This window comes from Manis javanica, chromosome X (assembly GCF_040802235.1).
Source record: "Manis javanica isolate MJ-LG chromosome X, MJ_LKY, whole genome shotgun sequence".
NCBI lineage: Eukaryota > Metazoa > Chordata > Mammalia > Pholidota > Manidae > Manis > Manis javanica.
This window is the reverse complement of record NC_133174.1, coordinates 102,602,232-102,616,315: the sequence shown is the minus strand read 5'-3', so window position 1 is coordinate 102,616,315 and position 14,084 is coordinate 102,602,232. Positions and strand designations below refer to the sequence as shown.

General features: G+C 42.6%; 1 protein-coding gene across 1 annotated transcript in view; it reads left to right on the top strand.

Annotated features, from left to right (window-relative positions):
* The first annotated feature begins 4,842 nt into the window (after nucleotides 1–4,842).
* Nucleotides 4,843–14,084, top strand: part of TRPC5 (transient receptor potential cation channel subfamily C member 5) — a 117,398-nt gene continuing 108,156 nt past the window's right edge. The window contains exon 1 of the mRNA XM_017659582.3: nucleotides 4,843–5,231. Coding sequence (XP_017515071.3) covers nucleotides 4,854–5,231 — 378 coding nt within the window. The 5' untranslated portion in view covers nucleotides 4,843–4,853. The remainder of the gene's footprint in view (nucleotides 5,232–14,084) is intronic.

Genomic DNA, 14,084 nt, shown 5'->3' with positions numbered 1-14,084 from the left:
CTTTATCACACTGTAGTACATTAACTGATTTTCATTCTTGTCTCTCCCTCTGGACTTGAAGGCAAGGACTATGTCACTGATACATGTATATTTGTATTGCCCACTACCAAGTGCTCTGTGCCTGACAAATAATAAGTGCCTAACAAGTGTTTATTAGATTGAAACACTGAATATCTACTAATCCTAGCACTATTACAGGCATTATATATAACACATACAAAAGAATCTACCTTCATTGAAGGAGTTGAGAATGTAGACTCTGGAGTCAGAATCTTGGCTCTAATCCCATTTCCACCACTTACTAGCTATGTGGGGAAAAAAGCCCTGAGCTGGGGAGTGATCTGGGATGGGATTTGGCAAGACCACTTTGTGCCCTGGCTTTCTGCCCAGCCCATTGATTAAGCTCTTTAAATCACATCATTTAAGCCCACAAATGCCACAGATCCCATTAGACAATCTCCTCTAGCTAACAGCACAGAAAAGAAAGAACATGATAAGCCCCCTGAGGCAGCCTGTCAGACCATTCCCAGTTTTTCATGCTTGGGGAACTACATTGGGAATGAGGTTCACTCATAGAGTGCTGGCTGGTTTCATGTTGTTTGCTTAAGAATACACCTCAAGGCCAGTACATAATGCTGGGAAAGCTAACCTCATCTCTTGGCTTAGGTTAATGGCAGATAAGTGCAGTCTGCCAAGAATAAAGGTAAAGGGTGATGAGAAGGGATCTTTCCAATAATACATCCTCAAGAGATGTCAGAAACTCCATCATTAGTTACTTACTCCAGAATAATGGCAGAGTAGGACCAACAACCAGCATAAAGAGAAAGGATTGGTCTCAGAGCCTGGAGTGAGGCTGAGGCTAAAGCTGTGAGGGTCAAGTGGGACCAGTGGTGACTGGAAGAGTGCAAGGCATTAGGAAAGTTATTAGGCATCTGGGTAAGCCTATACGTAGATAGACAATGCAGGGAACCCATTTTACTCTAAATGCATAGTGTAAAGGTGGGCATGGATACATAAAAGAGATTTCCAAAGTTAGACACCAGGCCTCTCCTTTCCCTTCCATCACATCTTTCCTGTCCTAGAGACACATCTCTTTACTCCCAAGGCCATAGCAACTTTCCCAAGCAAAGAATCCACATTAAGGTGTTATTACCTATTAGTTATGTGACTGATTATTCCTTCCAGGGGTAATTTTAGAAATGCAATGCCTTAAAGCAAAGGAGTGATTCCCTAATTGTACACTCTCAGGCAAACCTCTGGAGGAGATAGTTTTCTCTACAGGGGAACACTATAAGGCTTCACATAACATAGCCCACTAGAAATGCAATAGATCCGATAAGTTTCAAATGCAAGAGATAAAACTAGACTCTGAGTCAACTATATATTAGCCAATTATACTTACTTCAAATCTCAAATTACTGTGATTTTACTGTCCTCTCTCTTCACTACTATAACCCATGCATCTGGCACATAGTGCAAGTTCAATGAATGGTACTGCTTATTGCCTCCATTTTTATTACTATTAGAAGCAGTGGTAGTAATAGTGTTGCCCTAGTACCTGGCAAAGTGCCTGGGGCATATTAAGTATTCAAAACTATTACAATTATTTTATTGTACCATCTCTTGGCATAGAGCCTGGCACATAAAAGAGTATGAAGTGAGGGAGTTCCTTTCATTCTCACTTTTCCCTTACAGTTTCCCCCACAGCTGTGCCTTACTAAATTAGGCAGAGATCTTCCTGTAGCAATAATGATTAGTCCAGCACCACCAGTGACACCATCTGAAAAGACATACTCCTTTTGTCCATGGTAGCCTCTTAAGTGACAAATGGGCAGCAAGTTTTAAGATCATTTTTAAGATGGAGAAACTGAGGTTATGAGATACTACCTCGGAATTTTAGTTCACCTCTAATCCCTATATCAATAGTCTGGAAAATATACCTCGCACCACTGTCTCACTACCTTTGTTCTTGCGCTCTGCAGTAAGAAGAAGTCAGGGATCTTGCCCTGGACGATGCTCACATTTAATTGATCCACCAAGGACTTGTGTAAGAACTACGTCCTCCATGAAACCTCTGAGATTTCCAGCCCTCGCTGAGCTCTTTCTGAAATCTCAAAGCATCAAATCAGTACCACATAATACAGTATTTCATTCCATGACCATGCCAATCCTCCTTAGTTAGGTTGTATTTGCTCATTAAACATCTATGTTGTTGAATACCTGCCATGTTCCAGACCTTGTGTGAGTGTCGAGAAGGGAAGAATCAAGCCACCCCACCCTACTGGCAGGAACACGGTCATGCAGTTGGGTGACACTGAAGAAACATGATCCAAGTTCCAGCAGAGAACTCAGAGGGATATTGGCTAGCTTTCTGAAACTATTAGGAGAAGACTTCACAGAGAAGGGGACCTGTGAGCAAGGTGCTGAAGCTGAGAAGTTTATTAAGTGGAGAGAGTGGAATGAAGCCATGTGCAAAGATCATAAAAGGGAAATTCAGAGAGTATGACTCAGTATGGCTAGAACTGAGGTTGGGGTGAAGAGAGATGAAAGAGTATTATGGAAGGTTTATTCATTCATTCATCAAATATATATCAAGCACCCAGGTGTGCCATGAACTTAGCCAGGTGCAGGTGCTAGGAAAAAAGGACAGATGTAATCCCTGCACTTGAGCTTTAAAGCTAATTGGACACAATAGATGATTACCCAGTAAGACAAAGAATATGTAACTACAAATCATGAAAAGAAAAGAGTACAATAGAAAAAAGAATATGAAGGAATTGCTTTAGGGAGGGTGGTTGGTGAGGGCTGCTCTGAGGAGGTGACATTTTGTATTTCATGGAATAAATTGGGGGTGGCATAGCAGACAGACTGAAGGGGCAGAGAATGGAGTCAGGGTGATGAGTTATAAGGCTTTGGCATGGTCTAGGCAAGAGATGATAAAGGTAAGAGCCTGCTCTTTCACATCTTCCAAACGTGAGTAGTGAAGGCTTCCACTGTGTTTGCATTAACTAAAGAAATATAAATTGAATTGAGTGTTGAATCTCTCTTCAGGAGATTACATTGTCTCCTCTTCCTCCTGCCTGTTTGTTTATAATGGAGATGGGGAGGCAGGGAAGCAGACTACAATTAGTATTATTAAAGGCATTTGCTGTTAAATGAATGACAAATGCTTACTCTAAGTGCCACTTTCCCTTAGCCACTGCTGAGTGACTTGAAAATAGCACAGGAAAATATCAGTGCTTCTTGAGATGGCTAAACAGCACCCTGCCCTCAGAGATTTAGAAGAGAGAAAATTGTCATTTGGGCCTATTCGGATCAAGAGGCAACACTCACCTTCAAATACTAAGTTCCCAGAAGATCAAAAGCACATGAATTGCAAATGCCACTTGGTATAGTAGGTACTGCTCCCTCTGCCAAAGTGGGGATGTAATTACCTGGAAGAGTCAGGCAAATGTTTGTAGAAGCTTCATGTCTTCATCTTCTCTTACATGCCAGAGATGAGACAAGAGGCCCTTTATCACATTTCCATTTTCTTTTGCTGGCAAAACAGTTCAGTGATGAAAGACACTTAAATGGGTCCATCCAGACTCAGTCTCCAGAGGGTCCTGGAGGTCCCAGGGATGGGAAACAAATGGGAGCTAATCACCTAACTGGTCTAAGCCTCATCTCTCCCCTTGGGAGGATAACCACTCCTACCTCACAGGGTTAGTACAAGGAGTCAGAGAGGAATGTGCATGAATTTGATCTGTGAAGTACAAGGCAAGACCTCTATACTGTGATTCATTCTATATAATTAATTATATATATAAATTGCACAGATTATATATGTAAATTATAAATATAGATTATATATTTAGTTAATTATAAAGAAATATATTATGTATTTTATTAATTATATATAAATATATAATATAATAAAGGCAAATACTTTTTTCTTGGTCTCCCAGAGAAAGTTAGGCACATTGCAGGAACTTAATAATAGGTTTTACCTTAAAATCAACTCTATTAAAATCTGGTTTCTGATGTGGCATATAAAAAACAGACCATTCACTTCTCGGAATTGAATCAAACAGATCTGCAGACCTGTCAGCTCCTTGGTTTGGAATGGCAGAAGAAAAATGCGTGAGTGGCCAGAGTAGGAGCATGGCTTGGCCTATTGGAGCTAATACGCCTTTCCCAGTGAGCAGTAGACAAGAAGCAAGGGTTCAGTTACCACTAAAACAGACTTCAATCCAGGATCTGCATCTGGGGCAGCTGCAAATGTAATCCTGAAAATTAATTTGTGCAGGCCTTCAGGCCTAGGGCCCGAAGGAAATTGGCCAAAGATAAGCTCCAACTTTGAGTCACTAATCAGAAGCATTATTACAGGTATTTTCAGACAGCAAAAGGGAAGGAAGGAGCAAACTTGTTCCATGTCTCAGGAGGTCTGACCTGTGCAAGTTGCTTTGATAATGTATTATCTCATTTAACTCTCATAATAGATACGGGAAGTGAGAACTATTCTGTAACACAGGGTCCAGTACATGGTAAGGAGTCACTAAGTGATAACTGCCATTAATGTTGATATTTATAACCTTAATAATAACTGAAGCACAGTGGGTTTGAATAACTTATCCAAGGTCACAGAGCTGGTAAAGCTAGGATTTGGACTCAGGTCTTTCTGACTAATCAGCCTGGGCTCTTTCTACTATATTCCTTTGTGAGAGGAGAAAGATTGCAGCATTAAAACAATTTAGGATTTTCAACCCCTTAGCAAGGCTGCTTCCATAACTTGCCACTTGAAACCTTCAGGCATCTAAGAATATTTGGTCTTCCTCCCTCTCCTCACTCAGGTTTCTAAATTGCTGTGAACCATGGCCCAGTTGTACTACAAAAAGGTCAACTACTCACCGTACAGAGATCGCATCCCTCTGCAAATTGTGAGGGCTGAGACAGAGCTCTCTGCAGAGGAGAAAGCCTTCCTCAATGCCGTGGAGAAGGGGGACTACGCCACTGTGAAGCAGGCCCTACAAGAAGCCGAGATCTACTACAATGTCAACATCAACTGCATGGATCCACTGGGCCGGAGTGCCCTGCTCATTGCCATCGAGAATGAGAACTTGGAGATCATGGAACTACTGCTAAACCACAGTGTGTACGTAGGCGATGCTTTGCTCTATGCGATCCGCAAGGAAGTAGTGGGTGCCGTGGAGCTTCTGCTCAGCTACAGGAGGCCCAGTGGAGAGAAGCAGGTAAGACAAGTCTCTACAGGCTGGGAGATAGCTGGGGGAATTACAGGGTGCCAGGGTCAGAAGCCTTGACATTAGGGAAGGTTAGGTAGGCTGAAGGTGAGAAGCCCTATTATGGCATGAGAGCCCTCTGCCCTCAGAAATAGCATCAGTGATCTGAGGTGGTATTCTAGAGTTCCCCTGCATGACTCACACTGAATTTTACTCATTTGTCTCTTCCTTATTAGTATTTGCCTATATTCATTCCATGCTTCACAACCCAAAGTGTGCTCTACATTTTCAGAATATTCAAGCTCCTTCTATCCACCCTACCCTCTGCTATCTTCATTTATATCCTCTACTCAAAGGTTACATTCTAGAAAAGGAGAGATCAAACACAGCCCTGAGTTTTCTCCTTCTCATCAGCCTCTCTTTTAAAGGAGTACAGGAGGCCTTTAACTTGAGTGAAACGGTGCAAATGGATATAGGGATTCACGTATTTTTCCAGTACCAGTCATGTGACTGCATTCCACCTGGAGATGTCAGGGTTTTTGCCTCTGTGTTTCTCCTATTCTCCAAGGCACCTCAGTTTGATACTCTGGAGTCATCTTTGAGTCCTTCCTTTCCCTTGTCTCCATGTCTAATCCCTAAACCCTGTGATTTCTTCCTTCCCCATCTAAGAATACTTAGATCTTTTACCTACTTTCTGTCCTCCTTGGCTGAGATCCCACCACTCTGCTGCTGGTTCTCATAATCTCTCTCCTAGATGAGTGATTCTTAAAGCACAGTTTCTGGGCCAACAATGCTTGCATCAGCAGGGGAACTTGTTAGAAATGCAGATGCAAATTCTCAGGCCCCACCACAGATTGAACAGAAGCTCTGGGGAAGAGGCCCAGCAAACTGTGTCTTACCAAGCTATCCATATGCTTCTGATGCGCTCTCAGTTTGAGAGCCACTGTTCTAGACTAACATGAAAATCTTCTAACTGGACTCCCTGCCATTAGCCTCTTTCTTTCACTCAAGCCATCCTGAACAATGATGCTGGCTTATTCTTCCTGAAATAGCATAACAATCCTGTCATTCCTGTGCATCTTTTCAGTGACTACATATCTAATCATAAGAGAACCCAACTCATGAAGCTTAGCACTCAATACCCTTCATCAATGGTCTTTTCCAGACCTGTTTCCCCCTAGTCTCTTCTAAACCCTCCAAGTCATACAAGTCCCCTCACTCTCTTCATTTGGAGCATATCAGGGACATATAGTAGGGACAAAGAAAATGCAGAGTCATCACTCATGGCATACTACATTAAAAAGTAAAACTAATACAAGCCAAAGCCAAAATTGCAAAGCGCTTCGAAGGTATTGATAATGAAAACACTCAACATTAAACCTTGCAGGATATGGCCAAAGCTGGGTTTGAAGGAATTTCATAGCTTTAATACTGGCCTGGTTCAATAAAAAGGAATGAAAATAAGCTAAGTGATAACTCAGACTAAGAATTAGAATAGATAGAGCAGAAAGCAAGATGCGAGATTAAACATTCCTTGATAAAGGGCCTGAATCCCCCTTTCCCCATTAGCATTTAACACAGTGCCAAGAGAGAGGGACCTTGTCTCTCTTCTTCACTGCTGCATCCCAGCATTAAGAAAGTGCCTGCAATATCACAGACATTCAATAAATATTTATTGTATGATTGAACAGTATGCAACTGGCAGTGTGCTAAGCATCTTACACAACTTACCTCATTTAATCCTCCCAGCAAGTCTGTTAGGTGAACACTATTATTATTGTCCCCATTCTACCAATGAGAAAAATGGACTCACAGGATGGCTTAGTCAATTATCCAAAATCACAGTAAATGTCAGAGCCAGGATTCAAACCCAAGCAGCCAACTCCTAAACCCACTCTCTTAACTACTAGGCTAGACTGCTTCACCAGCAGTCTGAGGACATCTTAGAATTACCAGCACAGGAGTTCTGAGACAGGGCAGATCAGCAGAGGATGAATGAGCTCTCTGGAAAGGACAGGCCTACAGGATTTGGATGACTAGCAAAGAGGTAGGAACATGTTCTGTGGTCAATCAATGTCACCACCCACATCAAAACTGATTTGTTCTGTGTCCCATTTCCCCAGAGCCCTGCTAAGAGCTTGAGTGATGTAATATGTTAATCTGAACTAAAGGTTACCTGGTTCCTTAGCTCCATAATGATCTTGCCCACCTCTGAGATTATGTAGCCTTTGGCTCTACCTTTCATCTCATACTACTACATACTGTTGGCCAGCCTTACTTGTGCAAATGTCTGGTCTCTGTAACTAGATTGTCTCTTAAATGTGAGGTATAATCTAATGCCCAACTGTTTCCATGCTTCCCCCAGTAGTACCTAACCCAGTGCCTAGTGTATAATGGATGGTATATAAATATTTGCTGATGAACATAAAGGAGTTAAGTGTATCTACCAGAAAAGGACATGGCCAGCTGATTGAACAAGACACCCTGGAATTTCATATTTAATCCCATTTAGCTTCATAACTGCTTTGAAAAGAAAGGCAATCACAGTGGAGTTTCCAAAGAGGGGACTAGCCGTGCCAGCCCTATCTAACTTTTGAAAGTAGGCCAATCCTTACTTGATGGCCCCCATTTCCCCCATCTCTCCCCAGTGCTCTGGCAAACACTGAGGAAGAAAGGCACCAGGTAAACTCATTCTAAAGTACAGTGGAAGGCACAACCTCTCCTGAAGAAAGGCAGTACTTAACGCACAGTAATGGTCCATTAATGGTAGAATGTCAGGCATATGGAACCAGGGTGAAGCTATCCGGGACAGGCTGTCTTCTACCAAGATCCTTTCAGACACATGGCTAGTATAAGACCTCCTCTATCCATACTTGAATATCGCACCATATGTACAAACCCACAAAGCCATCAGCTCCACCCCTAAGTCCCTTCAGCAGCCTTCTCTTCCCTTTCTCCTCTCTCTCCCAACCCCTCTCCACACCAGCCTCTGCTAAGTTTCATTTTCTTCCATTGCTGAGAATCTCTGTGATAAGTTGTATGTCAGTAACTGTAACAACAGGCTGCCACAGTGCTGGAGGTTTGGCTTTCTGGGAGACAGAAGAGTTACCTGGGAGCTGTCAGTGATGTGAGCAAACGCAGGACCCCTGAGAGGCCTTGGGTCCAGTGGGGTAGGCTACTTTCAGGAAGCTGCTCCTCCCACCCACAGGACCCAAACACCTGTCCTTTTTCACGGAGGCCCTCTCTGAGCTTGCCACAGGATTGGGCACAGCTGACCTCCATCAATTATGGGTAGATAAACTAGTACCCTCTTTGGTTTTACTTGGCAAAGGGTCTGGCCTCAGGCTGGCAGCAAGACCCGCTCTGCTCCATCCTTACAACAGTCCATTTTGCTCTTTTCCCCCTTCTAGTCTATCAAAACTGCTCCCAGATAAGATCATAAGCCAGGCATAAATGACTAACACTGGCTTCAAGTATCAACACTAACGTGGAGACTTGCATTTTTAATAGGGACCAAGCCTTAACTCTTGAAGTAAAAATGGCTAAGCTCTATCAGATAGAATTTCCTACACCAGAAGAGTAGGAGACTAAGTGTGTGTGTGTGTGTGTGTGTGTGTGTGTGTGTGTGTGTGTGTGTGTGTGTGTGGTGCTACTCTGTTGTCTTATTGTGTGTGTGATATTCTGTGGTTTTCTTGCTGCTCCAGAAATCTGACCCTTTTGGCAGTGTCCACTCCCTATCTACTATGGTCTATTTCCATAGGGGTAGACTTTGGACACCTGGGTGATTTGTGATTCTTTGGGGTAAACACTCCTAAATAATCCTCAGACTTCAAAATGTTTGGACTACAGAAAGTTTAATACCAGCCTATTTCCCATCTACCAAGCCTCCTCCCTTTGGCCCACTGAGTCTAGGAACCACTCGAGGAGCATCATCAGCAGGGAGCCAATCCAGCTACAAGCCAGAGATCCTGTATCTGCGTATGGTCAAAACCAGCTCAAAGATCAGTCATTATACATACAGAGAACTTGTCAAAATGAAAATACCTGAGCCCTGTTGCCTACCTACAGAATCTGAATCTTGGGGTTTAGGCCAGGAATCAGCATTTTAAGAAGGCCACTTCCACCCCTTTCTAAGAGACCTATGTACCTTTCTGTATTTGTTTCCAAGGTTGCCATAACAAATAACCACAAACTGGGTGGCTTAAAATAAATGTATGCTCTCACAGTTCAGGAGCACAGAAGTATGAAATGAAGGTGCTGGCAGGACTCGTTCCTTCTGGAGGCTCTAGCACAGAATCCGTTCTATGCCTTGGCCTGTAGGTGCATCTGTCTAATCTCCACCTCCATCATCACATAGAGTTCTCTGTGTCTTTCCTCCATGTCGCTGGGTCCAAATCTTCCTCTTGTTGCTCTTATAAGGACACAAATCATTTGATGTAAGGGCCCACCCTAACCCAGGATGACCTTAATTTAACCTGATTATATCTGCAAAGCCCCTTTTTCCAAACAAGGTCACATTCACAGGTACTAGGGGTCAAGACTTGAATATATCTTTTGAGGGGATACAATTCAACCCACAATACTGTCTCTGAGAAATATTCATCTAGACAAGTGGTTTTCAAACATTTCAGTAGCAGAGCCTTTCATTAAATGAAATCCTGTCCAGATGTAAAAATAGACAAACAAATCAAAGCAGACCTGCCCTAGTTTAAGTGCAGGTCAGCGATGCAAGCCCCACTTGCTCACACACACACTCCCGTACCTCTTTGGCCCCTGAGAAGCAAGCATAGCCGGAAAACCACTGGTCTAGAAGGTAGAATGGCAGACTCTAACTCCGAGTTTGAGGTGCTAGTCAGCTTGCCACTAACAGGGTGGCCTTGGGCAAGCCATAAAGTCTTTTATACATACCCAGTTATAGAATCAGCCTACAGATCAATTTCCTCATACATAAAATGAAACTAACAGTACCTGCCCCTACCTAATCTTAGGGGCCTGTTATAAGGAATAAATTAGGGAAAAATAGGTTAAAATCTTCTGAAAAAAATATGTTAATGCTAGACAGAGGTCAATGACCATTAGTTTTAGCTTCACTCCCTCAGTGTTACTTAGCCTGTCATATTGTGTGGAGAGACCAGCTGGCAAGTGGCACTCATCACAAGTCACCACCAGTACTACTAGAGGGAGAGGCTTGTCACAAGCTGGCCCAATTCACAGATTGCCTCCTTCTGCCTGTCTTTGATGGCAATGGTCTCCCTTCTGTTGCCACGCAAGCTGCATGACCTCAAAAGTCATCCCTCTTCATGCACTAGAATCTAAGGATTTGAGCAAAAGGGAGGTAGAGCTGCTGGCCTCTATATCAACAGCCCACCCAAGTAATTTTCATTCTTAGTCACTTGCGTCAATGCGGTCAGGCAGAAAGAAGCTAAGCCAACCTTCTCCCTATGGCCTGCCCCTCTGGGCTCTGCCATAATTACTCATTTGTTTATGGCAGATGGCCCCAAATTAAAATTGGTCTCACAGATGAGCTAGTGAGATTAAGTCTCAATAACACTGGTAAGTGTGTTGAGATTATAGAAAGTCAAAAACAAGGCATTCCACTTACTCCTTCTCCTATCTGACCCTTGGTCTCAGGGAGAGATGGTACGTGCACAGGGGGACACTGAGGGCCCGGGTCAAGATGACTGGAGCCCAGAGAAGGGACTTAAAAAGACTAGCCTATAAATTTATATGACTAAATATGAGAGCAGAAAGTAAAGAAGAGAACTGTGAAAGTCACCCAGCTATGCATAGTCAGCCTGAAGAGGTAGAAGAGCATAGGCTTGGAGTCAGCCAGACACTTATTACACGTTTCCTTGAACAAGTTAGTTAATCTCTCCAAATTTCAGTTTTGTCATTCTGTAAATGGGAGCAATAATGGTGTCTACTCCATAGAGTTACAGTGAGAATTAAATGATATAAGCCATGCCTATTACTTAGAACAGTGCCTGACACATAATGAATACTCAGTAAATGGTGGCTCGTACTACTCCTACTCCTACTAGTTGAAGCTGTGCTTATATCATATAATGTTGACTAATCTCACTTATTCATTTTTAAAAATGTATTAAGCACCCACTAGCATATAGTAACTAAGAGTTCAGATTGTGTGACCTTGAGAAAGTTGTTTACCCTGATTGAGCATCAGTTTCCAGATCTGTATATGGAGGTTAATGATATTACCTATCTCATAGCTTATTGTGAGATTTAAATGAGAATTATTTTTTAATATTTGGCATAATTTGTGGCACACAGCATTCACTACATGGTACATTATTAACATTAGTATAAAACAGTATTTGCATTATTAACTCTTTGTTACCTGAATTGCCCAATATAATAATAGTAGGTATTTATCTCTATAATAATCTGCATAACAGCTTTAATTCTATGATTCTCATTCCAAAGTCAAAGTTCTAGGCCTAAAACATGGGTTGTATCAAGCAAGTCAAGAAAATAAATCAGCCATTTCATTAGAAGAACAGGTCAGAATGACTGCATGGCATCATATTGGCCAAACTGACTAAATGAGTTATCTCCTCTCATTATCTGTGCTTTCAGTAGACATAGCCTACTTACTCACAGAGTTGCAAAGAATTTAGAAATCTAGTCTGAAGTAATATGTTCAAGGTCACTCACCTGAACTGGCACAATTGCTTCCTATTTCCCAGGACACTCTTTCTACTACCCCACTATGCCTGTGAGGAATTATCAGAAGTGGTAACATTTACAAGAAAGATGAAAATAAACAAAGCAGCTATGGCATCTACCTACAACAACTTACTGATGACAGAGCTTCAGCAAGTGATTCTCTTCAGTTCTATTCAATTTGCTGAGTGTTTTTGACTACTAAACACATGCCTCACAATAAATTTGGGACATACAGCTAGTGCCCTCAAGAAATGTGTAGTCTTGTGGGGAGAACAAGCATGCACGTGCTGTCCAACCAGTCAGTCCATGCCTCCAAGGGACACAAAAGACTTAAGACAGTGATACTCACCTCTCAGAAAGAAAAAAAAAAGCATAATTATTTAAACCTGGTCTCCAGTAGACCAAGGGTGCTGACCGTATAATACCTCACAAGGAAGAAACCATGAAGTAATCTCAAAAGCAAGTCACTAGAGAAAAACACATGTGTCGGTTTTTTTGAGACATGACCCCACTCCTCACCCCTTTCGGGTCACCATTAACTCAGGGTTTCTTTTCTGTAGCCTCATGCTCATGGTTGTAGACAGCCCTAACCCACACACACACATGTCCAGTGGAGAAGTTTCCTATTAACCTCCATCCCAGGGCAGATGAATCTCATCTATGTGTGGCATCATCCCTCCTCCTTTACCTCACATGTACTGTTGTTTAGAGGGCAGCCATTTTCAGTCCCCTATTCGCCCAGGCTCCTCATTGTTATTGGTTTTTCTAGCTATGGTTCCTGTCACAAATTCAGTTCAAGTATGAAATGTCAGTGCAAGTCTCAGAGCTCTTTTTCTGTCTCTCCTCCTGGCTGTCCTATCGCCCCAAATACACCCTGTAAAACTGACTTGTTTTCATATGCCAACAACAAACATGGATCAGAAATAGAACAGTGCAAGGAAAAGTATGCTCCATCATCCAAAATGTGTCATGTGGACAATATAGGAAACCACATTGGATACAAGTAGACAGAAAAATTTCAAGAGAAGAACATTATAGAGAAAAATAGGATCTGAGCTGAAAAGGAAGAGCAAAGAGTATGGCACACTTGTCAGAAGGAAGTGAATGAGCAATCATGTGGGTAGTGGGAATAACGGTGATCTGTCCGCAATGGGTGCTGGGGTGAAGGGTTGGTGATGAAAGCAATGCTTGGGGCTCTTGCTACCTTCACGAGATTAGCCTCATGATGGAAGGCTCCAGATACCTCACTCAGAGTCAGGACACTGGGCCATGTGGGTGCTGAGTCTTATCACAAACAGTAGTTGTTAGATTCCTGTGCTCATCTGCCCTCTCTTTTTCTCTGATCCTCATTGGAATAAAGGAGAAGGAGTCTATGGCCACTGGCTGAGCCACTGCTTAGTTGGAACCTTAGTGAATAGTCACCACCATTCCAGTTGGTTGTTATTGGTCCTATACTGGCAGTTAAGGCCTTCTGTGTTTCATAGTTCACAAGAGAACTGAAATGGGTTGAGAGAAAGAAGCTAGACCCACTGACTACCCAGGGGCCTGGCTGGCTAGGGCTGCCCCTTTGGCAAATTTTTGTGAGCTGGCCATATTCATCTTGGCCTCTCTTCCCTTTCATCTATCTACTTCCTCAAATGACACTCTCCCTTTCCTCCCTTCCAACCGCCCCCTATACACACAAGCCCAATATCTGTGTCCTATTTGAATCTCACTGGTTGACCAACTCTCTTGGCTTCCATGATATCGTACTTACCTGGTTCCTCCTTCCTCTCTGACCACTGCCTCTTAGTCTCTTCTTTGGAATCCTTATCTTTTTCTCCCTTCAATATCAGTGTGCCCAGAGTTCTGTCACTTCTTTTTTTGTAGCCCAATATCCATCATGAGATCCATAATCTATGCTCCAAACTTCATCTAGATATCCCCACCTAGATGTACCCCCCAACATTTAAAATTCACTGTGTCCAAAAATAAAAACAGCAAACACTAATTTAGCACTTACTAGGTGCCAGGCACCATTCTAAGTACAAAATATACATTAACTCATTCAATACTCACAACCATCCTGTGATGCAGGATAATGCTATTATCCATTCTCACATGTGGAGACCTCAAGGCACAAATTGCTGACACAACCTTCTCACTCTCATACAGCCAGTAAATAGACAAACCAGATTC